Genomic DNA, 27,546 nt, shown 5'->3' with positions numbered 1-27,546 from the left:
CAATTAGAAAGGCAAGGGGTGGTTTCCTTCTCTCATAGCGCCATGTTGCCCTGTGTTAACTTAATACTCCCTTCAGTACTTTTTAGTTTTTGGGAATATTTGTTTAAGGCAATTATGAGTGTGGAGGCCCAGGGTGTAAATTCAATTTCTAGAATAACTCCATGTGCTCAACCCAAGAAATACGTGTTGAATTTGATTGATTTTATTTTATGATCTACTATTAGTCTGCTGTTGGCTGCAGTTAATGGCTTTGACGTATGTATAACAACAATATGAGGCAGTTTAATTAATATTATCAAATGTTTTCGACCCAAAAGTGATTTCTGATTGGCATTTGCGGCTTTTAAACATATGTCATAAATTAACTAGAGTAAAACTAATATGACTGTCTGTTTGAACTCAGTTTAAAGCTTCAAACCTGCAGCTGACATTTAGCTGTATTTAGACACCCTGACATTATGGTTGCCTGTCTAATGGAACTTTCCAGCCACCCTCTTGCGGTACTGTTGACAAAACACTGTCATGCCAGCACTCCTCTATCCTTACAGTGCACCCAACAACACAATTTGGTCACTGACACCCCATCATCATGCAGGTAGGTGTCACTGCACCTGAGTAAAGTGATGAAAAGACGTCTGGTGGATAATAGAATCATGACATAATTTATGCCTGTGGTGTCATTTATGGTTCAACAAGACACGTTTTTAAAAGGCCTCTGCTCAGGTTGAAATGCGTAAATCGGGACGGGGTGATCTGAGGCCATGTGTGTAACAGTTGTCTGTGTGCCAGTGTGCCAAGAAACAGCAGCACATAACCCCCTCCCAACAAGCAGGAACCGTACCCCAACCACCTCTTCAATACATGATATTGATCCGAACAGACCTGCTCCACCTTTGACACATGGAGTGTCAGCAGGGGTCATAGGCATTACCACATCTGTCGCTCTATCCAAATGATGTAATTTCCCGTTACATTTTATCAGATGCCTTTCTATTTTTCAGTTTTTTTCAGTTATTGTCTCCCATGTTGCTCCTGTTTGTGCTGCACTTAGAAAATAACATATGTGAAGGACATTCCCAGGCACAACATTACAAATGAAAGCCAAACATGTTTCTGTGTTCGAGCAAGCTCCTGAGTGATTACCAGGCTAATTGTGTGTGTGTGTGTGTGTGTGTGTGTGTAAGAAACTACTGTAGCCTTGAGGAAATCCTCCCTCGCCAGAGTCAAAGCATCATTGCTCCACGCAAGACAAAACCTCACAGCAGGAAAAGGAAAGAGATAAATGGAGGAGAGGGAAGAGCGTGCTGGTGTGAAGAGGGCTGTTAAATCCCCACCAGTTAGCCTATCAGGAAGACCAGACTGTGACTATGAACCCTCAGGCTGCGCTGGCCCGCAATTCACACACACTAATCTACCTGTTTGTATGGGGTGCGAACAGGTGCATTCCCTTTATGTGCTGCACAGTGGGGGTTTCTATGTCCTCAGGTGGTTTTGGCAGAGTTTGAAATCTGTCGTTATTTGTCTCTTATTGAAGTTGCCTTGCTGTGTGAATCAGGGGAAATTTTCATCAAAGTAAATAGCCAATCTTAATCTTCAAAGTTGCAAGATTTTGGCCACAATGTCGACCAAAGGGGAAATTCAACATAATCGGCGAACACTATCAGCGTGATTAGCATCTAGTAATTTCACCTTGGCATGCCACGCTGTTAGTTGCTGTGATTTGGTGTGATAAGAGCCTGTGATTCTGATTTAATTATCCAGAGACTTAATGATCTCTTATCTGCTTTTTCTTCCTCGGCTTCCTGGCTAGGGGCACATGACCTCTACAGTACACTACACTATATTATTGTTTATTTATATAGACGGATCTAGAGGTATTTTTGGAGGGTCTGTTGTTATTTCCTTTGACGATTTGAAATTCCTATTTGTCCTTTTTCCCATTTGGTCTATGCACGAGCGGTTTCCTACCTTTGCTTCCGTTTTCACGAACAGAGATTCTTGGGAGCTTGCTCTACTGGTGTTGTGTGTGGGAGTGTTATGTTTAAGAGTAATACATGAGGATATGTGTTTTTTCGAAGGTAAGAGAAAGTGTGACTGCTCTCACGAATTCTACTTCTCTGTGTCTGTGTGAGGCCTTTTTCTTTGCCCCGCCACAAGTCATGAAAGGTGACCTCTGAACTGTAGTTGACCTCATACAGACAAACCCATCCCCATTCTGCAACAGATGCAAATCCTTTTGTGTAGAATGATTGTTAACCAAGTCAACTTAAGGCCTGGTCATGATTTTAACAGCAGTGTACTGCACAGATGGGAGATGTATACGTTTCCACGGCCAATTTGTGTTCCTGTGGCCCAAGTGGGCTTCGTGCCATGTTTGACATCACTTAGGCCTCTGTCCATGCTTACTCAGCCTCATACTGAGACAACAGGGGCTGACTGGATGAGGATTGATTAATTCTCTGGTGGTGAGGAGTCCGGGTGCAGCCTGTTTGTCTAGTAAAGGCTCATTGAGGTTGGATCTTCACTGATGAGATCGTGTCAAGGGGCTTCATGTTTACAGTGATGAATATGTTCTCACAGAGTCTCACCAGTGGACTGCAGCAGTGATGCATTCTGCCTAATTTCTGAAGTCAGCCCTGTTGCCCAGGAGGAGTGCCCTCGATGCCAGGCCTAATGGCCGTGGAGTGTTGTTCCAACTTGACCCTGGGAGTCCACAGTTGCCTCAATTGGTAACCCTCTGACTTGGCTCTCAGAGGCAATTTGCATGCCTCTGTCCAATATCTGACATCTCTCAAGAACCCTGTGCTCTCCAGATCATACTCTTAAGCTGGATGTCATACTTTTACTATTCCCTCATTTCAAAAATGCATCTCACTGCACAGTGCTCACATTTTAAACTACCAGTTTCTTCCATATGAGGAAAAAAAGTGTTGAAAATGTATGTGTAAGAGGAGTGATTCCTCATTAGCTTCCAATGGTGGAGTGACACAAATGCCTGTTATGAACACACACAGATTTTTGATGTTTTCTTTCAAAGCTGGAGTACCTCTTATGGCTTGAGATGAATAGCTAACTGTACCAACATATTAATCTTCCTGTTCAGAGTTTGTGTTCTCATACACTCCGTGATGATTTATTAGCCAGGGTGATGAATGGCACTGATAGTAGAAGTGCAGACCCAGCACATTTTAACAGGGGTAATTTGTTTATCTTACAGCCATACGCTGTAGGACCAGAGCAAAAGAACACTGCACATTGCAATACTGTGATGCCTACCATATTACATAGAGTTGTGTCTGTTTAGAAGCTCCCAGTACTGTTAATTATGTTTTGCTATAAACATCAGTATCGGTCTTATCAGTTGCTATAAGGTTGATGCTGCTCTGGAGACGCTAAATGTATTTAAATCAAATGCAAAACAATTATCAACACTAACAGGCCAAACTGCAACAGCCAGTCTTGACAAAGACTATATGGCTAAAAGGCTAACAAGTACTAAGTCTACTGAGTACTGGGAGTGTGGTACATTCAACTGAGGGCACGTTTTTGAATGTGATCATGATTTTATTTCATGACACTGAAAAGCCAAAGCTGGAATTTAAGAGAGCAGAGTGTGTGATGGATCATTAAGAGTTTATTATGTAATGGCTCTGCCACTTTTAAGGTTCGCTCTGAAAGATGTTTTTGCTTCTGTTGACGTGCCATCATTTGGAAGTTGAACTTTACTTTCCCTGGTTGTGGTAGTGACAAGTGTCCACTGGTCACTTTGTGTCACCCGCTCTGCTAACAGCCGTTACCCTCCGCCCTCCACCTCCCGCCCTCTCACCCTCGCCCCATCCTCGGCCTTACTCCGAGCCTGGGAGCGGAATTCTGGGAACATTTTTCCATGTGAAATGCCGTGGTCCAGTCGAGGGGTGTGACGCCAGTGCATTGTTCCAGCAGCAAAAAAGGAACCGCTTGTGATGAGGCCAATTCCTGTTGGTCCCAAAAAAACAGGCACTTTCTCACACCGACTTCCTTCCTCATTGGACAGCACAAAACAATCCCAGACCAACCAGCAAAAGCGAAAAAGAAAGAAAGAAAAGGATAAAGAGCAGTAGGAGAGGTGAGCTTAGACTTATTCTCAGGCAGTGCAGGTTTGTTTATCTGTAGCTGGAAACACAGATTGTCTCTGCATTCTCCAGTTTTTACCTGACTGCCCCTTTCAAAAGGTACAGGTCCTTTATCTGCAGGCACAGACCCCTGCAAAACATGCTTGTCCTTTTGCAATGTATGCTATCCTAGAGACAGAAAGCTGCTCTTATCTTTACTGCCCGTATGATCGTCATCACTTCAGTGAATCTCAAAGCACTCTGCTTTTTTTTACTGTCCCTCTATGTTTGCTTTTGGCTCCAGTGTGAAGACAACAAGCAGTGATTGTGGGTTGATCTTTTCCATCATGTTATGAATTATACTTTTAGGAAAACCTTTTGCAGCAGATTAAGAAAACAGCAAAAGAACGAGGAAAGCCTGGGAGGCTCAACTGATTGAGAGAGCAGGACTCAGGAAGCACCTGCCTGTGCGGAGGGCTAAGCATTTATCTGACCCCGCTCACATCAGGTGGTTTCCTTGTTTACGTTATCTCCCTGCAGCTCCCTGAGGCCCGGCCACTATTGGCTGCCCTGGGCCACTCCTTTTTCCACCACATTCATTGATCTTAAGAGGGCTTGCCACTTCCCTGTTTCTCCTTTCCCACCAGAATCACTGTTTAGAGGAGAAACCTACCTGGAGCACACTGACAAACGGAGGGATTGGTGTAAAACTCAAAGCTCGGCTTGACCTTTCACCTCTGTCCTCACAACACAAACACGACAGCCTTGAAGACCACCTTCCTTTTCCTCCTCGTGCCTATACACGGGCTCAGTGAAAACATCATCAATTAGCCTGACTGATAACCTTGATCATGCTGTCCTCCATGTCACCTGTATTGCTCAACCCTAACCCAACTGCCAAGATTTAAACACTGATCTGCCTGGGGGGTCAGGGGTTTTAAATGTTTTCATGCACTGGTTTCTGGTTGTTCATTATTCCAGGAATCCTCTCGAGACAGTGCTTTTCCTCTCAACGCAGCAGCATTTTTAATAGTAAAGTTATTGAGTTGTACCGCTGCTGAATGTTTCCTTTTCCCCCTGTTGATATAATTACGGTAAAATTGCTGCTTGGCATTTGTGGTAATGACTGCAGGTGTGCCAGGCACAGGTGCTGTCTGTAATTATAGTGCAAATGAGATCCAAAAATGATTATCTGGGCTAAATACATATAATCAACCTCTGCAGATGCACATCTAATCTGTTCTATCAAATGTTTATTCCCACCAGGAGGCATGGCTAAGCATTGTGTGTGTACATCAGAGACAATGGGCCTCATTTATCAATCTTGCGTGAAAACGGGCGCAGATCTGAGCGCAGAATTGGTCGTATGGCAGGACCCACGTGTGATTTATGAAACATTTGTATCTGACCAACCGGGCCTTGATAAATGCGGCGGCTGAATTCGATCGTCATTAACATGTTACGCCCTTAAATATTCCTGGTTCGGAGGCCTCGCCCACTGAGGTCAAACATGAAGAGAAGAAACACTGGTAAGAAAATAAACTTTTCCAACACAGAGATTGGCATCCTGACATCCGAGATGAAGCAAAATAAAGATGTGCTTTTTGACAGTCTTAAGAGTGGAATAAAAGGGGCCCATCATAAAAACGCTGTATGGAAAAGAATAACGGAGGCAGTCAACCCGAAGAAGCGCTCCACTCTGACCCGTGTGCGTGTGTGCGCACTGCTGAACCTGCGCTCCTGCTCTGTAGCGGGGTTTGCCAGCGGGGTGATTAGGTATACCGTTAGAGGATAACCTTTGTCACCTAGAAGAACCATTCCAAGATGTTAATCATCGGATACTTTGTTTGATTTAATGCAATTTATCGAGGGTAGCCACTTACCGAGGAGATGACTTTGGCTCTGCAGTGCGCTTTACTGCAGCCGCGCGCCAACACATTCATTAATTAATTCATCTTCAACCGCTTGTCCCTGTCGGGGTCGCGGGGGCTGGAGCCGAGCTGTTTTGAAATATAAAATAATCGTGTGTGTCCCCCTGGCCACCTGGCCACCACGTTTAAAAGCGACAGCTTGGCATCACAAATCACCTGTACATTTATCGAGTGGTAGTTTTTGCGATTGATGAATGCGTAATCATTCATGGATGGTGCCTTCAGACGCACATGAGTACAATCAATTGCTCCAACCACAATTTTTATTTATTTTTTTTGTTTTAAGAATCCGTTTTGATCTGTTCTTAATATGTGACTGCTTATGCTTAATGACAGCTGAGCTTTGTTCATTATTTTCAGTCAGATTTTGCTGTGCTGCAACGCAAATACACAGGCTGAAATTTGCGTACACGATCTCAGACCTGACGTGAGATTTGATCGTAGCTCCCGCTCACGTCCAAATTGACAAATGCCGAAGTTTGCCTGGAAATGGTCGTACCTTCAAACTCAGCTGGTCTGACGTCTCAGACTCTGATGGTCAGCTAAGTGACTCATTTAAGCAGGAACAATATCCATGATTTCCTATCTCATTCAGCTCAGTGATGACTCAGCTAAACAGTATTGCTTTTTTTCTTCTCTCAGAGAACATCGACTATAATATTTTCTTTTTACATTTCAGATTGAGGACCTGTGCACAATTTTTGCACATTTTAGTCGTCGGCCGCAAGCAATGGCTATTTTCCCCCATACTCAGCCCGCCCACCTTCTCTCTGCATGGCCTTTCAGTGGCCCTGCTTTCCTTACTATCTTGTTATCTCAGCAAATGTTTCCTGCAAGCACCTCGCTCTTCTCTGGGACATGTGGTAGAGCTTGTGGCGTGTTACGTCCACGGGGTATTGTTCTCCCGCAGTTTGACCATCGTAAATTAGCTGGAAACGATTTGTCAGACATGAAGAGTGGAAGGGAGTCAGGAAAGGGAAAAAAACAACAACAAAATCAGGGTCCTAATTTGGCACCAGCAGTAGACTGAACAGATATGTTAATGGCCTCTGTAATTGCTGCAATTTGGGCTATTAAAAAAATATATTATCCAGAACGCACAACTATTGGAAGAAATTTCCTAATTTTACGCTTTACTCATAATGCTTGACGAGATGTCAACTCCATGGCATTTCCATATTTATCTCTTTATGTGACAAGCTGGTGTACAGTGAGAGGTTGTTATATGCATGTGTGGACTACAGTATGGACATAATCATACTTTTACTGGGAGAAAATGGATCAAATTTACCCTGTAAGCCAAAGGAAAGTACACAAATGTTAGGCTTACCACAAAGGAAGTGGTAATTTAAGAAATAGAACATTTGTGACAACCACTTCCATGTTGACTTAATGAAAAGTATGTTTATTTGAAATAGCTGGAAGATCCACCCCTGTTTATTCCGCAGGCTGATTCCTATTGACCATCAACATGACCCTCTTTAATGAGGGAATTCCTGAACATCAGCGGATGTCTCACACACATCCTGGCCCTTAATCAGCCTTCATGCTCTCACCTATATCGTCAAGGTCCTGCAGCAGTGACCTATTCTAGGGAGCGCTGACACATCCTCTTACTCCCTCGGTCTCCCGGAAGGAGCACGTAGCCTGTCCATACAGAGAGCCACAGGCTGACCGTGTGGAATCCTTACGAAATGCCCCTTTGAAACCTCAAACTGCCTCAGTTTGGCTGCAGCAGAGAATTTTTGTACCACAAAACTATGCCTTTCTGGCCTCACCATGATTTTCTGTCAAGATTTACTCTGTACCATCCCCTCCGGGAATCCCACTGTCACAACCAATGTTCCCATGGATGGGAATGACCCCCGGGGATGCAGAGATTGACAGCGAGTGGGACCAGGAATTAAAGGTCTCTGAAGAGTCTTGGCCCTTGTCAGAGGAGGACAAAGTAAAAACATGTTGTAAAGTAGGTCCACAACATCAGCATGCCCTTAGCTGTGACATGGGAACCCTCCCACCCCAAACTGCCTGTAGTCATTCCCCCCTGGACAGTGGGGGCAGGTCACACATGAGGCCCTGTTTTCAGCTGGATCACTCCCTGCTACCTCATGCCAGGCTAAACTATGATGGGAACCAAGTAAGTTAAGCACACAACCTTGAGATCAGCCCCTGATACACACAGAACCTCACACAGCTTTTGATATAAAGCCAAAGAAGTAACCGTTTTACAAAATTGCTTTGATAAGGAAATGTTGCAAGGCAAGGGAAAAGGGGACCCTGGCAGTCATCAGGAGTGGGAAAAATGACTGCAATTACGTAGGGAAACAACTTCCCCCACTGTAAAATAACAGTATTCCTGCAAGTGTAGGGGAAATCAGAAGGAAGTTCCTCCCTTATAAGAGAGTGGATTGTTCTCCGTCTTTGATTGTTTATGCAAAGCTAAGCATGTTAGCCTTTAATTATGTCACAATGTATCACAGGAGTGCTTCCAGTTTTGTACAGGAACAAATACTGCATGCCTCATTTGGAATGAGTGTGCATTTGTTTAGCTCTGAATCTCTTGATTTCCTTATCAGCAAAAATGACCCGTGGGGACCTGAAAATCCCTACACATTGAAGCCTATCACAAGAACAACAGACATGCTGTGTTTGGAATCCAGTACTTTTCGGCTACTTTCTAATCTACTTTTACTTTCACTGGTATTTTTCTTTCCAATATTTTATGTGTTGGCTCTAAAAACATGTGACAAAACACACCATTTAACTGTAATGTCTTCAGATTGAGCCTCTCTACTAGAATGCCAGAAAGAAAACCTAAAAATGGGGATCTTGGTCTGGAATTTGGATATATTCTCATGTACCTTCTCCATATTATATGGCGATAACCCAAACAAACTAAAATCTTACTATTAAAGCTGTTCCTTGAAAATCGTGATGCAGAAGACGGCCACTCTCTGCTCCCCCCTGCCAGACCTATTTTGTCTCATCATCAATCTTAAAAAAACTGTTACCATGGCACCCAGTATTCTGCAGGGAAGATGGCAGAATGACAACATTAAAGCTGGTGATTGTTTGTGTGATGCTTGATAACACTGGAAGCCTCAAAAAACATTTGTTGGGTTTCTTATTTATTTTGCTGCAGGTGTGCGTCTCTTGCGGAAACAAACACATTCAAATGGAACAGGACTGCTGGTTTGGCTGAGAGCTCCCAAGTGTGTGAGTTGGATGTTTTGTAAGCCTAAGATCTGGCCAGATATCAGCAGGTCTTCCTCCCTCTCTCTCTCTCTCTCTCTCTCCTGTGCGTCTGCTAACTCCCCTATCTATTGTGCACCGTAGCTGCATCCAGTGCTTAGAACTGCCCAAGATGACTGTGATTGGTTTAAAGAAATCCTTTACAAACCAGCCAAAACATTTTTTTCCCTCTATCTCACAGTGTAGATAGGTCTACCAATGCAAGATACTCTATGATCTTTGAGTGGTTTAAAAGAGCAAGACATAACATGTTCCTTTTTACACGTGAACCCCAGAAAATGTCAGGACAATCAGGTTCAGTCATAATCCACATTTTCCCTTTCACACATGCAGTGCTTGCTCTGTACTACTACAAGTGATTATGCGTCAGAGTTCAAATATCGAACAGTCTTAGGATATGTGCTATTCCTGAGGCAAGATGTTCTTCATCTGGGGTTAGGGTAAGATGAGGGAGCCAGCAGGGTGAGAGGAGTCAGCTATCACCTTCTGCGGCTTGCATTTGACACTAGTGGCATATATGGACACGGAGGGAAGGTTATAGCCAAGGGTCATACATTTTTTCTTGGTGTTTAGTCTCTGAACTCTCTAAACAGTCTTATTCTAAAGACTGTCACAATAGCATTAGTGGAGTTTAATTTCCAAAGTAGAAGACAGGAGTCATGGGAGAAACAGATAAGCATCAGGTCCACATTCAGGCTGGTTCCTGTTTGTCCTATGGGAGAGAGTGAGTCCTTATTCTATGCTGCTGCTGGTAAACCTATCAGGGCACAAAGGAGAATGGGACCCTCTGTAGACAATGTGGCTCCTCCTCAGACAATAAGGCAGGGGACAATGTTGGAATCCTGTTGGAGGGCCCACCTTCCCAGCTAAGTATGCTTAATTGGAGTTTACACAAGTGTTAAATATACAGCTTCATACATTAAACATACATGCATATTTATTGTTTAGCATAAAAACACCAAAAAGCAAAAGTTAAACTCAGTTAAAAGGAAAAAACAAATTTAACTAGAGACAAAGCGGTGGTGCTATGGGCCTTCCCTATGTGTTCCGCCCCTACATCCGGTGCCCTTGTTAGGACCACAGCCATTTTCGAATTTGGCCTTCACTTTGATCACAACAACACACCTGTAATGGTTTCGAGTGGTTTCACATTTTGCCATGATGAGAGAGAGAGAGAGAGAGAGAGACAGAGAGAGAGAGAGAGAGAGAGGGAGAGGGAGAGGGAGAGGGAGGGAGAGAGAGAGAGAGAGAGAGAGAGAGAGAGAGAGAGAGAGAGAGAGAGAGAGAGAGAGAGAGAGAGAGAGAGAGAGAGAGAGAGAGAGAGAGAGACACACACACACACATAAAAAATAATACCAGCATTGCTGTCGCGGCAGGTTATGATGTCATGTCCCCATTAAAACTTGGTGATATGAAACCTTATAAAACTCAGCACCCCTGCAGTTGCTTTGCCTTTTACACAATGACATTTGGACATTGTGCCATTTCCCTTCCTAATCTACACCCATTTCCTCCCATATGGGTGTCATCCCCGGTGTAACTCAGAGAATTGCAGGGGTTTGTCACTGTCAGACATCACAATGCTCATTGTTATAATGGCTGCTTCTGGTTGACAACCGCAGAATAATACATGAAAGACTGATGCACGGCTGATATTCTTAGTACTAGTGAAATAGGTCCCAAATCCAGTAAATATGGATCACTTACTGGATGGGTGTGTGTGTGTGTGTGTGTGTGTGTGTGTGTGTGTGTGTGTGTGTGTGTAGGACGAGGCAGAAAGGGCTTTTCTTTATGTATCATGTCATGTCACTGTGACCCACTGTGTCCTGGTTTCCCACAGCCCGTGTCTCTTCACAGTTGACAGAGCTACCTGTGACCGAGCCCTCACCCCTCCCTCTTCATTTAAAACCTGGAAACCATTTTGCTTCTCTTTTTCCTCTGGAGCCCTCATAATGACGGGAAAGCGCTCTGCCCCTGCTGCCACAGAGCTCAAATGCATAGGCTTGATGGGAAACTGTAAGCCTCTGCAAAAATGTCTCCTTTTAGGGCTCTGTGAACTACACCCACACTCTACAGACATAAATTTCAAAAGATGAAATAGCATGTGGCTCTTATCTTTATTTACACAATATAATCCTTCTTGTTTTTTATCTACGTAAGAGAGAATTAAAAAAGTGACTTCTGGAGTTTTAAAAAAAACTTCTCCTGGATGAAGTCAACTTGAACTACAGTAGTTTTAGTATATCATTCATTCAGTTTCACTGTCTTACAAAATGTTGTCCCATGCTCATACCACTAATGTCAAAGATGGTTGTTATCACTAGCAGAGAAATGACAGATTTATACATTTACTAGTGGTGCATAGTCATACCTGTCTCCACAACACTGTGTCAGCGCTGGAGAATGGTCTGGCTACATCAGATTATCATTCTGGGATAGATGCAGCACTGGTGCACTTCCAAAATACATAGCATAGATAGCGGAAGGAGCCTGACATCCGGCGTGAGAGAGACGCACTGGATGTCAGGCCTTATCCCACCATTGTACATGTGGTGACGCATTTTATTGGAGAGGGATATATAGAGCCGTTAAAGTTAGTAAAATAAACATTTGTCAGATTAAAATTTAAGGGATGTACAATCAATCAAATTTTTATCGAAATCACAATATGGATTAGTGCAATATCCAAATTGCAGGGGAGCACTATATCTGTTTAAGGCAAATTATGTGTCAAAATACCATTCTGAATGATGTACTGTGGTGCTGCAGAGACTATAGAATAAATTCAACTTGTTTGGTGCAGGTCTGCAGCCCTAAAAATCACTGTCTACCATGGCTCTACACTTGGCCCGTGTTGTTTATAAATGAGCTGTTTATGTGTTGCACCCACTCTGCAAGGGCAATCACTGCCATTCAGTTTGATTCTGCCTGGGCATTGGTACAGCAATCACTGTTTCAGTCAATCAGTTTGTTGATGAGTGGATACTGCTTATAACCCACTCTGTAATCAACCAATAGTCTATCATGGCCTGGAGGCAAAATCCTGCTTGTTATTAAAGATTATTTCAGAGCGATTACAGTGGAATGATGTCATGCATAACAGATTGAACAAAATAAAGTTTGTCTGGATAACACACTTACTGGTTGATGACCGACAGAGATCGGCAGTAAAATGGTGATTCGTTCAAAAGCATGGTTGTTCATTTAGTGCACTAACTATTTCTGATGTGCTTTTAAGATACTTGACAGGTCAGGATTGGGCTGTGGGCGAGTGAAGGACACTGGGCAGAATGGGAAAAGAACACCCACACACCATTTCCTCCATAAATGACCAAGACTTTAGCGACCTGTGGGTTTTACAGCTTGTGTTTTGTCAGCCTAACTGATTCTCAGGGTCAACAAGGGCCTAGACAGCAGATAAGGCCTGTGGCACACCTACCTGAGCAAATAAACTATACACAGAGCCACCATATGGTTTTACTATCCTGTGAAAGATTAACATTACAGTAGACTGCTTACTGTAGTGATAAGAGATCCTTTCTCTTTCAGTTTTCAGCTTAACAAGCACATTTGCCATGACAATATCTCACAAAATCATTGTTTTAACAATACACAACAGTACACAACAATACTCAGTTGTTTGTTGGAGATAAAATTATGTTTGATCAAAAATATAGGCTCGTCTGGCTCTGATATCTTCCGATGGTTGCAATAATTAGCTGCCCCACTTCATCCTCATTATACCAGCAGCACCAAAACACTTTGCTCTCATTAAGGCCGAGCCATTGTCCGACAGCATTTAGCAACCCCTTTGCCTTTCCCATTACAACACAAAGAGAGAGAGTAAAACAGTTTACCCACAAATCTCCCTCTGTGTGCCCACTGGTTCACTCCACCTATTCAGACAGGGAAGCAAAGACCATCTGCTCATTTTATAGAACTCCAGTCTCAAAACACTCACTAATACACATTCACAGATTCTATTGCCATCAGCCAGCAGATTATTTGACCAAGCACCCACCTATACTCCCTCCAAAACACATCTCAAAGAAGGCCAAGGATGATCAAGCCAAGGCCGTGGAAGGTGGCCATTGCTTTGAATGTGACTTTGAGTCTTCGTCTCCTACTGGCGGGAGCTGAATGGCATCAACCAAAGGAGAAGTTGGACTGAGCACGAGGTGAGGTATTACAGCCGCAGGACAGGAGTAGCCACTGGTAAAAAAAAAAAAAAAAAAGATAGGCAGCTGCTCTCCGGTCCTTCAATAGCCAAAAAATGAAATGGCCAAAATATAAACAGTTAATGAGCCAATATGCCACAGAAGCTAAAAAACGTTTTTGAATTGTATAGATTAAGGGTTTTCATAGTCTGAGACTTTGGGCCTCCCCTCAGACAATGCTTGGAAAAAGTTGACCTCTTAGTTGACTTGGTTAGTTTCGCTCACCCCATGGATGCCTATGAGATCCCGATCATGTTATTTGATCACCTATACACTCAACAATTGAGCCAAAATAGACTAATATTGCTGTTTGACATAACTTCAGACTACACCAAACACATAAAAAAGTCTGTCCTGCTGCATTTATTAGTTTCTGACTGTGGGAAAGAGGGGAAACAGTCAAATTCCCAACAAAAATTCTGTAATACTATCTTTTTAACCAAATCACAGATTAGGCTATTCTGGGATCTCTTTTGATAACTAATGTAATATTTTTTTCACTTCCATTCACTGAGCCTCCCTTGTGACTGTGTGGACCCCCCCTGGCCCACCTCACACTTTGAAAACCTCCGGTATAGATGGTAAACAAACCCATTGTTTTGTTGCTGTGTAGATCTGATCAACCCTAATCCACACATTTATGGGGCTCCCCCCACATTGCTCCCCTCTATCCTTTCCCTCTCGCTCAGCCAGAGGTTGGATTCAGGAATTGTGGGAGTTTTCCCATTTACACTGCAGTGGATGTAGTGCTTTAACACCTATGACTTCTTCGGTCCCCTTTCTACACTTTGGCCTGTTGGGCACACCATGTGGGGCCAAACAAGCACACATTAATCTGCGCTTTGTATGAATATTCAGATACAGCTGTCTGTGACACAGAGATAGCAGCTGGTGTGCTTGGGCCCCACAGATATCCCAGTGCCATGCCTGGACAGAAGCCGCTGCATCTGGGCCAAGAAAGGCCCCAGCCGGCCCATCCAGGCCCAGAATCTTTCCAAATCCCACCAGTGACACCCTCTACACAAGGGTGGTCTATGACTCAATAAACACCTTTTCCAGCCTGCAGCAGATACATGATAACACGTTTAGTATGTTACTACAATGGTGACGAAATAGCTAGTAATGGCTATTAAAAATATCAAGCTTGAGCTTAAATTGTATACAAAAAATTCCTCCATCAGCATATCAGGCTAAAAGTTCCATAAATCATAAATGCATTGTTGACAAGGTGGTTTTACATGACTGCTGTAACAAGTATGCGTTAAAACAGATGGCATTGCTTTGTGTATCACATTAAATTGACCATTTAGGGCTTTTGTTGAGCTGCTTGACAAAGCAGTTTAAATTAAATTGAAATTCACTTGAGTAAATCACACAGACACAGTCTTTACCTCAGCCAATCATGGAACAAGGCACAGCACAGTGAATGTGACACCTGACTATTTTGGAACGCTGCTTTAAAAGAAAATCCATTTTTCATTATGGCTAAATGTCATAACCAGCTTAGGGTGACATTTACATTTTCCCTTGTGATATGAATGTAATTTGCACTTTTCTAATTACCCTGACCTAATATCACACTAATCCAATGATATTGCCATAACAAGTAATGCAAGTATGGTTGGAGGACAAAGCCTTCTATAGTAAAAGAGTTGTTTGGTGGGGCTGGCTTTAGCGCCTCCCTAAGAGTCTGCTGGTTGGCCCTGACAACACAGTGCCACAGTGCCAGGCTGTCAGTGTGCCAGGCTCAGAGAGCAGCTGCCAGGCCAAACCAGCGGGCACTAATTCAGCCAGCCACAGGGAGCCCCCTCCATCCCTTCTTTTCCAGGCCCTCCCTGTGGCTACAACTACCCCTCATCTGTGTGTGTGCACGCACACAGACACACACACACACTCACACACACACACACACTTTACACATTGCAGGATGTAATTACGAAAAACTTGCCAAAAGCAAATCTCCCATCTCTTTTAATCAAAGACTTTTGTAGCTGAGGCGGTAGCCAATATTCTAATAACTAATTACCAGAATTTCTGGTGAATTAACACCTTTTCCTTTGACCAACAGTGGCCTTTCTCAATCAAGCAAAGCCTGAAAATCTCTCAAAAGCCCATGGATGCAAGAATATCTGGAGGACATTTATTGCTTGATGATGTTGTAGAATATTAATAATGGAAATGTTTTGTGTGTCACAAGTTTTCATAATTAAGTCAAAAAACACCCCCCCCCCCCCCCCTGAACAGTACAATCCTTATGGGGGGCTTGCATCATTAATTTGCATGTTTGTCATTGACACATGTTCATTGCACAAATCATTTACATCCTGATGGATTTGTCACATTCTCCTCTTAGAAAGGACCCATTATACTAATTTTCAGGCTCATACATGTATTTTGTGTTTCTACTAGAACATGTTTACATTCTTTAATGTAAAAAAAAAAAAAACCAGCAACCCCCCAATACTGCTCATGGCTGCTGCACCTGTATTCACCCTCTGTTGCAGCGCTTGTCTCTTTAAGAGCCTCCAGTCTGCTCTGATTGCAGATTGATAACATGCTAACGTTAACAGGTAATATTTACCCTGATCACCAGCTTAGTTTAGCATGTTAGCATGCCAACAGTATAGCTGTAGGTTTGCAGGTGTCTGATCAAAAAACAAAATATTGGGCAAATTGAAATTTTGACCTGATGATGGTGCTGGTAAATGGACTTGTACTTATATAGTGCCTTTCTAGTCATCTGACTACTCAAGGTGCTTCACAGTGTCTGTCACATTCACCCATTCACACAGAAGGCAGTGGACATCTACATACCATCTAATCTGATCTAACCATTCACACCACATTTACACACCCATGCGCAGCACAGGGAGCAATTCAGGGTTCAGTGTCTTGCCCAAGGACACTTCGACATGTGGACCGGGGGGAGATGGGGATCGAACCACCAATCTCTCAAACAGAAGACGACCCACTCTTCCACCAAGCCACAGCCGCCCTGGTCATGATTCATCTTCTGTGGACCATGAATGTCTGTATTAAATCGAAAAAGTTGTTGAAATATTTCAGTCTGGATCAAGGTGGTGGGCCAACCAACATTGCAATCCATAGAGCCAAGCTGCAAATAAAGTGTTCATTATTGTACTTATGCATGCACAGCAAGACAAGCTGTAAACTGACATTCCTAAGGCTAGCTCTCTCTGCATCAAACACATTCTCTACTGCAGCCTCACCTGTCACTCACTCTCTATCTGAGCTTGTCCCAGCTGAAGGTCACAGTATGGCTGGTTCCGTTGGAGAGGCCCTTAAGGTCCCAATGCCCCATGCTGCCTGAGTAAACATGGCACAGCAGTTCATAAAGATGCATATTGTGTGCCTCCATCTGCGTATATGTGCACTTGAATGAATGTGTGCGTATTGAAGGGACTTCCTGAGCTCGCTTTCCTGGCTGCAGGGATACAAACATACCGTTAGTAAGGCTGGCTGAAATATTGATGTGCTGTGTTTCGTTCTCATTTTTGCTGTACTTGAGAGGCCATCTGGATAGGTCAGCCTTTCTCACGTTAAATATTAATTCTCCTATTGAATATGACCAGGGGAGAGTAAAAGAGGGTCATTTTGTAATGTGAGAGAAGTGGGGTGGTGTTTGGGGGTGGGGGTGTTGAGTTGAGCAGGATTCATTCAACAATAGGTTTTTCCTAACAGATGGACGATTGGCTGCGGGGATATAGTTGAGTGTCATAGTGGAACCTGATATCTGATTATATTTCTCCTGGCTCACGAACACAAAAGGATTACATGTGGTTACATGAATAATGAAATTGAGATTATCTTGTTGACACGTGTCTAATTTGTTGTGCCACAGTCTTAAACTGCTGAATACTGCCTATCAATCTGCCTCTTTGTTCCACATTACTCAGGTAAGATCGATGGATCAAGTTCTTCCAACAAGCCAATCAAAAAGGCCGCTTCTGGCCAACTCTGCCACCTAAGGCTAAAGCAACTATCCGATGAAATGAGGCGCGTAATTAGCTCAGCAATAAATGTCCTGTGTTTAAAAAGCTCACAAACAATCTGATTATTGACAGCCCAGTGGTCCAAACTGTGTGTTCAGCTTTTCTGTGCTTTCGACATCAACAGTGAAATGCACCGTGATCTGAATGTGCACTTAGTCTGCAAACTCAACAATGAATTTTAATGATGTGCTTAGGAGCACAAAGCAGCTAACAATAATAACATGGTGCCATTTAAAGGGAGTGGTTTTGGTAAATTATCCCTCTGTTTTTAATAATTAACAAAAGCCTATTAATTATGAACAAATCTGTAGCCTAACACTCATCAAGTGGAGGGATGGTTGCCTAGGAGCTTTGGCCTGTTTTGAATACCTTGTTGCTTTGGTGTTGTTGGTAACTGGAGCCCCTGCAGTATGACAGTAATATGGTGGAAAGTAAATAAGTCGGTTGGTTAGGGGGACACAATACCTTTGTTTTGGGTGCTGTCAGAAGGGCGCCACCAGCCCAGGAGATTAATAATGCAGTCGGGCATAGGTCCAAGTTGCTTTGTTGCCTATTGATACTGTGTTTGAATAATGGTACATAAATAACGCCTGATTAAGCAAAATATCTGTACTTTTGTCATATTTTAAAATGATAATCATAGTTTACAGGTGACATATTTCTATTGCACCTTAACAGCAGGTCTCCAGGTTCCTACTGCTCAGTCAAAACAATAATTGGCCTATCACAGTTAAACCACCTTTTTCGGATGCTAAATCAACACAGCTGGACATCCTAAAGTTTGTGTTTATGTCTGTGCACTACCTTTCCGATTTAAGTCTAAAAATAGCTTGGCAGCATCCTGCTGATGCTGAAGGTGCAGTCATCTTTCCCCTCTAAAGGACACAACACTGTCTGAAGTTTGGAAGCAGGGGAGTGGGGGAGGGAAGGAGGAAGCGGTGACTACCGTGTGACAAGCGCCCTATTCCTTCCTCCCAGGCCTGAGAAACAGGAAGTGCTGCACATAAGGCATTATTGTGACGGAGAGGAAATGCAAGGTCCTCTAAAATAAGAGCCCCAATCTGGTTGTCAATGACAGGAGCCTGTCGTCCACAGAGACTCCCCCAACCCCTCCCCTCCATGTACAAGACTTCTATGTGAAAAGTGTAAAGAAATCTTAAAAGTATAAAAGATAAATATATAAAGTCATGGGAAGGAATTAACATTTGGAAGATCTGAGTGCAGCAGCTCAAAGATAACATCACGTTGAACAGCTTTAAGATCATATGTAAAACATTTTGTTCCCTGCTGAACCCACCCACATACAGATTGAGCAACAACAGCATTTCAAAGAGTTAAAGAGGCATATGGGTAGGATCCATCCTGCTTCTGTTTGGCAGAAGCTGAGGAGGAGCTGGTTGCTAAGAGAGATGCAAAGGCTTTGTGCAGGGCTGCCTCCCAGTTAATTAAAATCCTACTTTATCTGTTTTACGCTTTCAATTAGAAAGCTCTGGAAAGGACCCAAGCCTCTGCATGTAGATAACCATAGCAATAAGATGCGATTAATACTGGCCCATTTGTGCTGCAGCAATGCCCTGCTGTTGTGCCCATGCCTCTTTTTGATCTTGATGATCTAGGAAAAAATGGCTGTGCCGTGCCTCTCTGCAAAGTCTGCCCTGCCCTTCAAACGGCAAATTAGATGGATAATATCTGCTTTTGTAGGACATGGCAGGTGTTGGCCACCTGTGATCATGTACATCTTAACTGCAGCAATGATTGGAGCTGCAGAGTCAGTACCATGTCAGCCTGTGCCAAGTGTAATAGTTTTCTTTGGTCATCTGTAATCAAAAGAAGTGTTAGCTGGTTATGTTTTTGCTTAATTAACTGCACAACACCACTGCCCATCACTGATTTTCACAATTAATTAACTGCAACACAGAAGCCAAGCTGTACCACACTAAGCTTTAGCACATTATGGTTGAATGGGCACACAGAGCAGGTTTTCATTTTTGTTACAACAGCCATGGCTTTTATTTCTTGTCATTTGCTGCATAACAAATTAATTTAATGAATATTTTCTAGATGTGTCTAGAGTAACATTATCGATTACCAATACAAAATTGGATTTAGGGGCATATAAACCCCAAACTTGTGACATACAACACACAGGAACAGACAGGCATATGTTTTATCAAAAAAAAATATTTGAATAAACTGGCAAGCAACCAAACAATCTCTCACTTCCCTCTTCTTTTCCTCTGAAGACTTTTCAGAGACAACTTGCATCAAACAAACCTCAAAGCAAAACAGAATATTTACTGCCATCTACTGGTCACTTTAGGTAGTCACAAACATTAGAAAGGGAAACATCTGCAACACATTTCCTTATATGGCTTTATAACATTTATCTTAGGATCTGAAAGACCTGAACGACTGCACAAGTGAAGATGAGACAGACTTTGGTGTCGATGCAAGATGTTCTCCTGTCACGCAAAAAGTGTCCTTTGGCAGGTCATTAGCAACGGGACCAGGCTGGGGCATCACTTCTTGGGCAAGTGTATAGTTGGGGCATGAAAGAGCCATACCCATCCTACCACGAGTTGTCATGCCACCCATGCTCTCTCTGGGTATCTGATCTTGTGATAGCTGGAGAAGGAAGCCTCTTCCTGTGGCAGGTAAGGCAGAGATGGATGACTGCTCTTTCTCAAAAGGCCTTCCTCTGCCCATTGTGTCCCTCAAGACCTCTGTGCGCCCTCTGCCTGCACCTAGAGACAGGGGACTGAAATCGGGCATTGGTTTCTTAAGATCTGAGACTGGAGCCTGAGCTGCTGGGTGAGAGGAGGTATGGACATCCAAACTGGAAACATTGTTAACCCTTGGAGGACTTGTGGGTGGCTTGTGAAGGAGTGTGTCCACTTGTGAAGGTGATTCTACGGTTGCTGGTTTAAAGGAATCTGCCTGTGTCTGGCCATACTCCACTGCTGCAGGTGAGGGCTTGGATGGAGACCGAGTTCGGGGGTTGAAGCGAGCCAACAGACCTTTCTCTGTGACGGGGTAGTGGTCGGCAGCCGCCTCCTGCCGTTCACGACGCATTCGCTCCAGCTGCCTGAGCTCTCTGGGCAAGTCCAACACACTCTCCTGGGGATCCAAACAGGTAGACAGTAGACCAATGTGCTTTACTTTTTCAAGTCTGAAGAGATCCCTTCCTAACACATTTTCAATGTAAGAGCAGACCTCATTTACTGAAAAAATCAATCATCAATCAAAATCATCTGATTTCACTCTCAGACTGCTGAAGCCTCATATTAACTTTATCTAAACTTTGACATATCTTTTACACAGAATGAGAACTGTCTCCATTACACTGGAATCATATCAGGAGGGGATCTATGACAGCCTGTGTAGACATGCTGTCTATACTGGATGAGCTTCAACAAGTTTTTTTTATGAAAGCAGCGGTTGAAAGAGAGGGAAAGACGGCACCTGCACACCTGTCAAGAAACGTAGTTTTTGCTGTTAATTGTGAATGCAGTGCATGAAGCAAGGGTATTGCTTCAAATGAATAGGGCTGAAAACAAGTTTTTAAAAACATCGCTTGATTGAATGAAAAAAGAAGCAGACAGGTTTAACAGGCAGCAAATATGAAGACTGTTAGATATGCTGTTTTGCTTTTACTTGATTTCCAAATATGGCTGGGAAGTACCTCATTTTCAAAATGGAAAAATACTTTTAATACACAATGCCTTATATTTATCCACCAGACAAATTGGAATTTATGAATTACCCACCATGCTGACATGCTCCAATTCATCAGGTTGGTAGTGTCTGCTGTTGAGGTATGAATCCACCAGGGCTATGTAGTCTGTCATGAGAGTATCCAGCAGCACTAGTCTGAGAGGCTGAAGGTGTATCACTGACAGAACCATCACCTTAAGCAGGGGCACAGGACAAGGACGCCTGTGCCACAACTCCCTTTCCTCCTGTGAAAACACACACCAGTGATTAAAGCACATACAGATGCAACCAGTGGTGATTGCTCCAAGACTGCAAGGGAAGCTCAGCTTCCCCTAAAATGTCACCAAAACAAAAAGTGGTGAAATATGTACTGCTGTGTGTACATTTCATTGACTAAATACACACTAGAAAGCCTTCATCTTTTGTTCAGAACAGCTACTTATCACAGGTAACCGGCGCAACTTCCTTCTCATTCATCCCCACAGCACTTTACAGAGTCGGACGCTCTGCTTCTACTGACTTCAGTGGGGAAGCGTAGAGCGGGTTGTTCCACTGCAGCGAAACTAATCATTGGATAAATGCTGGGCTTTGTCCCGGGGGTCTATGGGACAGTGAGCTTGCCCGGACGCTCGGCTTCAGTATGATGATTGGATGAGCTGTCTGAGGCGGAATCCTTTTTGGATTTCCAAGTTTTTCATTCCGTTGTTCTGAACTGATCTGGAGACTTTACTGACCCCCAGTGACTCTGTCTTTGTTAAAAAACGACTAGCGTTGTGTTTGGTGACTCTGTTCTGTCACTCTGCGGTTTCCTCCCCAACGAGCAGCGGTAGCTGCAGAGCTTCTCCCCCACGTCACTCACACTCACAGGCAGTCACACTTCACAGTAGCCTGGCGCAGCAGCTCCAGCTGGGCCAAGGCCTTTTAAGCAGCCTAGCTCTGCTGGCCATTGAGAGGACACTGGTCAAGTCCCTGGAAAAGACGCCTAGTTGGTACGACAAGGTCAAAGATCATTTTCTTAAAAAGTAAAAAATGGTAAAAATTTACATATAAATAAACAAACACATTTATGATGTAGGCCCGAAAAATGAACTTCCCCTGCTTGGAAGACCAGCAGCCTCCACTGGATGCAACTATATGGAAAATAAAACCATCTTGGATGAGATTGTGCACTGCACCTTGGTGAGCTGTGACTTCATCTGAAGGGATAAGAGCTGGGAGGAGGGCACCTTCAGGTGGAGACTCACCACCTCCTGCAGAGTACTGACTCTGTCGGGAAGGAGACCTCCGGTCTCTGAGTAGAAGCACATGACATCTGCCACCTGACCACATGCAGAAAGAAATCCAGGAAATAATTAAGTTCATCTAAACATAGAGGAGAGGAAGTAAGCCGCCGTACATGCTAAACATGTACCTGTGTATCAAAGACGTTGGTTAGCTTTACTCCAAACTGAGCCATCAGACATCCAGCAATGGCTCTGCAGTCATGAATGACCTGTACAAAATGTAGGATCAACATAGATGTCATGGTAATAATGATCAATGTTACTGAACAATATTTCTAGTTGTTTACAATCCTAACCTTCAGTATGTGCTTATCTTCCAGGATCATGGAAAGACCGTTCTTAAAGGCCCGAGCTCCGAGTAACAGGATATCAAACAGGTACACCTTGTTTTTGGTGGCAATCTAGATGAATTAAGACCAATCTAAGTTATTTTCTTCTTTTTTCATTGTGATGAAGGAAAAGAAAGGGGCCAAGGACAGAAGGAAAAAAAACAGGAAGCAGAACTTCTCACCTGCAACCAACACAGTCTCCCATGCTTGTATATCTTGACCCCATCTGCTCCCACACCTATCACATGCTGTTTCTTGATGTCCATCACCTGACGGATGGGAGCTCAAGATATTATCGCAAGATTTTAAGATAATAGGTCCCATTAAATTTTAAGTGATTTATGCAACAGCTAAGGATATTAAAATCAACTTACAGCAGACCCAAACTTCTCATGAAACTCATCAATGACTACAAAGTTGATATTCACCTCTTCATCTTCTTCGTCATCTGTGAATAAAGACTAAGACTAATGGCTTCTATTTGGAAGACATTACTTTGAAGCTAGAAGTATGATAAATTCTGAGTATGAATACAGCTTTAGTGAAAAACACTAAATTAATATCATACTCACCAAACGGGATTGTCTTCCTGTATGGCTGAAACTGTTCCACCTTCAAATGCTCTTCAAGTCTGTGGTCGTGAATATTTCTGTGCAACACATTGCATGGTATGGTGGTTAATGGCAAAGTCAGGGCCAGCGCTGTGTGACAACGTTGATTGTTAATTACTTACCCACTGCCAGTGTTTGCTTCATTGATTAATTCCACTGTTAAATGAATTACACAAAAACATCATGTCAAAACTTTTAATCACCCCCCGATATTTTAATAACATTCAGTCTGGCCATCACTTTACAGATGTCACAAGTGAACTCACCATTCAGAATCTCATGCCCGAAGAACATCTTTGAGCCAGCACATTTACAGCCATTACTGCCACTGACAACTGAAATATTACAGAAAACGTTAACATAGGGTTACTTTAGAGAAGGGGTCTTTAGTCTTTTTAGTCCAAGGACTAGAGATGCACAGATCTGATACACGGATCGGATATCGGCTCCGGTATTGACTAATTAGCTGGATGGGATATCGTATGAATGAGGCCGATCCAGCGGTCCAATCCAGTCATTTCTTTTTTATTAATATCACTAACAGCAATACAGTTACAGCGATCTAGTCATTTTGCAACACCGGTTAGGGTTTAATATTATATTTAAAATATCTGTTTGCAGTGCACTTTACATGGAAGTGTTAATTATTTAGTTTTGCTGCTATTGTACACTTTATTTGTTAATAAATAATATTAACCACATAAATATCTGTGTTAATTTGTTACCTTTCTTTAACCAGGCTAAATGTTTATGTCTAGCCTGATGCCTTCACTCACATGGAAAGGTATATGCTTCAGTAGTTTCGGATCAGTATCGGGTATCGGTATTGGATTGGATTGGAAAAAAACTGAATCCAGCATCTCTACCAAGGACCCCTTAGCTGAAAGAGAGATGAAGCAGGGACCACCTACTACAAATACTGTATAACATTAAGTCGCATATTAAACAGCTAGGGCGGCCTAAAGGCTATACACAAAGCTTTTTATGGTGCATACAATACTAAGATATTACAAGGATCATTATTATATTTCATATATACATATATATTTAGATTCTCTTTTCCTACTATATGTTGTCTGTATAATATTTGTTGTTTGTGTATCTGAAGTTGTGTAACGAAAATGATTTCCCCATGGGAATATTAAAGTATTACTTCTTCCGATTAACATATTTATATATTTATACATCATATGTTAATGTTTGACCTACATTTGGAAGGCACGTTCAGCTCAATTGTATCTGCTACCTTGTCTATATGCCAGTAAGCATATCAAGGTTGTGTAAATGTATTTATTTTTCACAAATGTGTCTTTGCTAAGACGATGAATTCATGTAAATTTGATATTTTCAGACATTTTTTGGAAGAAAAAAAAACATTATCAAACTATTTGGAGGACCCCCTGCAGTAACTCTAAGGACCCATTGCGGGTCCCGGAGCCTCTGTTGAAGATGTCTGCTTTAGCGTATAGTCTCATCTCATCATCTCATCTTCATCCGCTTATCCGGGGTCGGGTCGCGGGGGCAGCAGCTTTAGCAGGGGACCCCAAACTTCCCTTTCCCGGGCCACATTAACCAGCTCTAACTGGGGGATCCAGAGGCGTTCCCAGGCCAGTGTGGAGATATAAACTCTCCACCTAGTCCTGGGTCTTCCCCGAGGCCTCCTCCCAGCTGGACGTGCCTGGAACACCTCCCTAGGGAGGCGCTCAGGGGGCATCCTTACTAGATGCCCGAACCACCTCAACTGGCTCCTTTCAACGCTAAGGAGCAGCGGCTCTACTCCGAGTTCCTCACGGATGGCTGAACTTCTCACCCTATCTCTAAGGGAGACTCCAGCCACCCTCCTGAGAAAACCCATTTCGGCTGCTTGTACCCGCGACCTCGTTCTTTCGGTCATGACCCAGCTTTCAGGGCCATAGGTGAGGGTTGGAACGAAGATTGACCGGTAGTGTGATAGTTTTTTAAGCCTACATGCCTCACATGCTTTGAGACGGAACTGAACAAACTATTGAGTTCACTCACACACAACAATGCTATGCTAACTTATTTTACTAACCGTCCGCCAAAATCAACGTTTTGTTGGGATTGACACGTTGGACGACGCCGAGGTAAGATGAAGTCTTGAGGGTCAGTTTGATGCGTTTCCCCTTGAGGATATTCACGAACTGAACGTCGTCCACCACCATCCTGAAGTCATGTAAGATATGACTTGTTTTAGTCAGACACAAACAGTAACGCTGCTAGCTCACAGACACCACTGTCGACGCTGGGCGCTTTCCCATTAGCCACAACAACGTTAGCTACGTGCATTTACGGGCGTCCACGAGGCGCGTGCCCATAAGGTCAATGTTACGTTCAAATGCGTCTCGTTTATTTCAGTATCAACCTCCTCGTCGATTAAATTAGCATCAACGCCAACAGCAACAAACCGCAAAGGTAACGTTAAGGCAATATCTTCTATATCCACAAGATATACTCAGAGGCGATTCTAGAGTCTGTTGGGGCCCTAGGAAAAAATCAGAGGGGGCCACATTGTCATTTTGTGCTAAATAATCTGACACCAACAAAAAAAGCGAAATGTAAACATTTTTTTAATTTCAAAAGGGAATATTTTAGATTTCAAGGCTAGTTACATTGAAAATATGAATTTAAACATTAAAAATCTATTGTAATTCAAACATAATAATATGAAGAACATTACAGTCAGGGACTACACGGTGGTGTAGTGGTTAGCACTGTTGCCTCACAGCATGAAGGTTCCAGGTTCTGGGCCTGGGCCTGGGCTTTTCTGTGTGGAGTTTGCATGTTCTCCCCGTGTATGTGTGGGTTTTCTCCGGGTTCTCCGGTTTCCTCCCACAGTCCAAAGACATGCATGTGTTAGGTTAATTGATGACTCTAAAATTGCCCGTAGGTGTGAATGGTTGTCTGTCTCTGTTTGTCTCTATGTGCCCTGCGATAGACTGGCGTCCTGTCCAGGGTGGACCCCGCCTCACGCCCAATGTCAGCTGGGATCGGCTCCAGCACCCCCCGCGACCCCGACCCCGGGATAAGCGGTTGAAGATGAATGAATGAATGAAGATTACAGTCAGGTTGGGCCCACTTTTGGAGGTCAGGTCTCCTACTGTCATTGAATACTTTCACTGCTGCACATCACCACATTTGTTTTGTGTAAAGCTACTATGAGAAAAATTTGATAATTTCTGACTTTGCTGCCCTCCAGTGGAATGAAAAAAAACTGTGGCAGGTGGTAATGCGGTGGTCAGGATTTGTGTTTAAAATTGTATTCAGTAGGGTTGTGTTAAGTCAGGCCCTTTCAACAAACGTGCTGGCCCCTAAAATCAGGGGCACGTCACGCTCAAAGTCAAAGTAGATGAATGCAAAATGTTTCTATACTGATTCAAACATTTTTGTTTTACTGAAGGTTGGTGTGCAGATCTTATCTATTCTCATTTCCAAATTCTACTCGGGTCAAATTCTAATCGAGTCAAGACAGATGGCCGTCAAGACAGATGTCCGTCCTCCACAGAGCTGGGTCTGTCTGACGTTCCTGCCTGTAATAGGGAAGGTTTTCGTTGCCACCGTACTCTATAGGGGAATTGTTGGGTCTATGTTTATCATAGAGTGTGGTCTATACCTAGTCTGTAAAGTGTCCTGAGATAACTTCTGTTATGATTTGGCACTATAAATAAAATTGTATTGAATTGAATTGAATTACTCAATAGGCCTACAACAGAAGCATGCAGAGCTCATACGATGAGTACTGCTACACTAAATGATCTTTTCCTGGTCAGTTAGATAACTCAACATTTCCACCAGGTGGTGGCCACAGCCTACCTCATACTGTCTCAGGTCTTTCGCGTTTCTGACTTTAGTTTGAGTTTAAATAATAATATCACTCATAAAAGCAGCCACACAGTTCCACCTAATTACAAAGTGTGTGCATGTGACCATTTTTCATTTGTCCCTGGCCCTCTGTTGGCCTTCAGTACATCCTTAGAGAGGTAGTCTACACTTTGGCTCGAACATTTGAATATATTCTAATAAGATCTTGATCTTGATAATTTACCAAGAAATCCTTCCCTGACCTTTTTTACTTAAACCATAAATC

At 43.1% G+C, this 27,546-nt stretch overlaps 1 protein-coding gene across 1 annotated transcript; it reads right to left on the bottom strand.

The window, feature by feature from the left end:
• Positions 1–3,793: 3,793 nt before the first annotated feature.
• exd1 (exonuclease 3'-5' domain containing 1) lies at positions 3,794–25,624 on the bottom strand (the record flags this gene model as incomplete). The annotated part of the gene is made up of 11 exons (XM_083924598.1): positions 3,794–3,975; positions 20,078–20,621; positions 21,272–21,463; positions 22,394–22,537; positions 22,630–22,710; positions 22,798–22,902; positions 23,013–23,099; positions 23,205–23,278; positions 23,403–23,531; positions 23,708–23,776; positions 25,495–25,624. 11 exons carry the CDS (start codon positions 25,622–25,624, stop codon positions 3,794–3,796), a joined length of 1,737 nt encoding a protein of 578 aa, XP_083780724.1.
• Positions 25,625–27,546: the final 1,922 nt, after the last annotated feature.

The sequence above is a fragment of the Echiichthys vipera genome (assembly GCF_963691815.1).
Source record: "Echiichthys vipera genome assembly, chromosome: 12".
Taxonomy (NCBI): Eukaryota; Metazoa; Chordata; class Actinopteri; order Perciformes; family Trachinidae; genus Echiichthys; species Echiichthys vipera.
The sequence above is the reverse complement of the archived record's forward strand: the minus strand, read 5'-3'. Positions and strand labels throughout refer to the sequence as shown.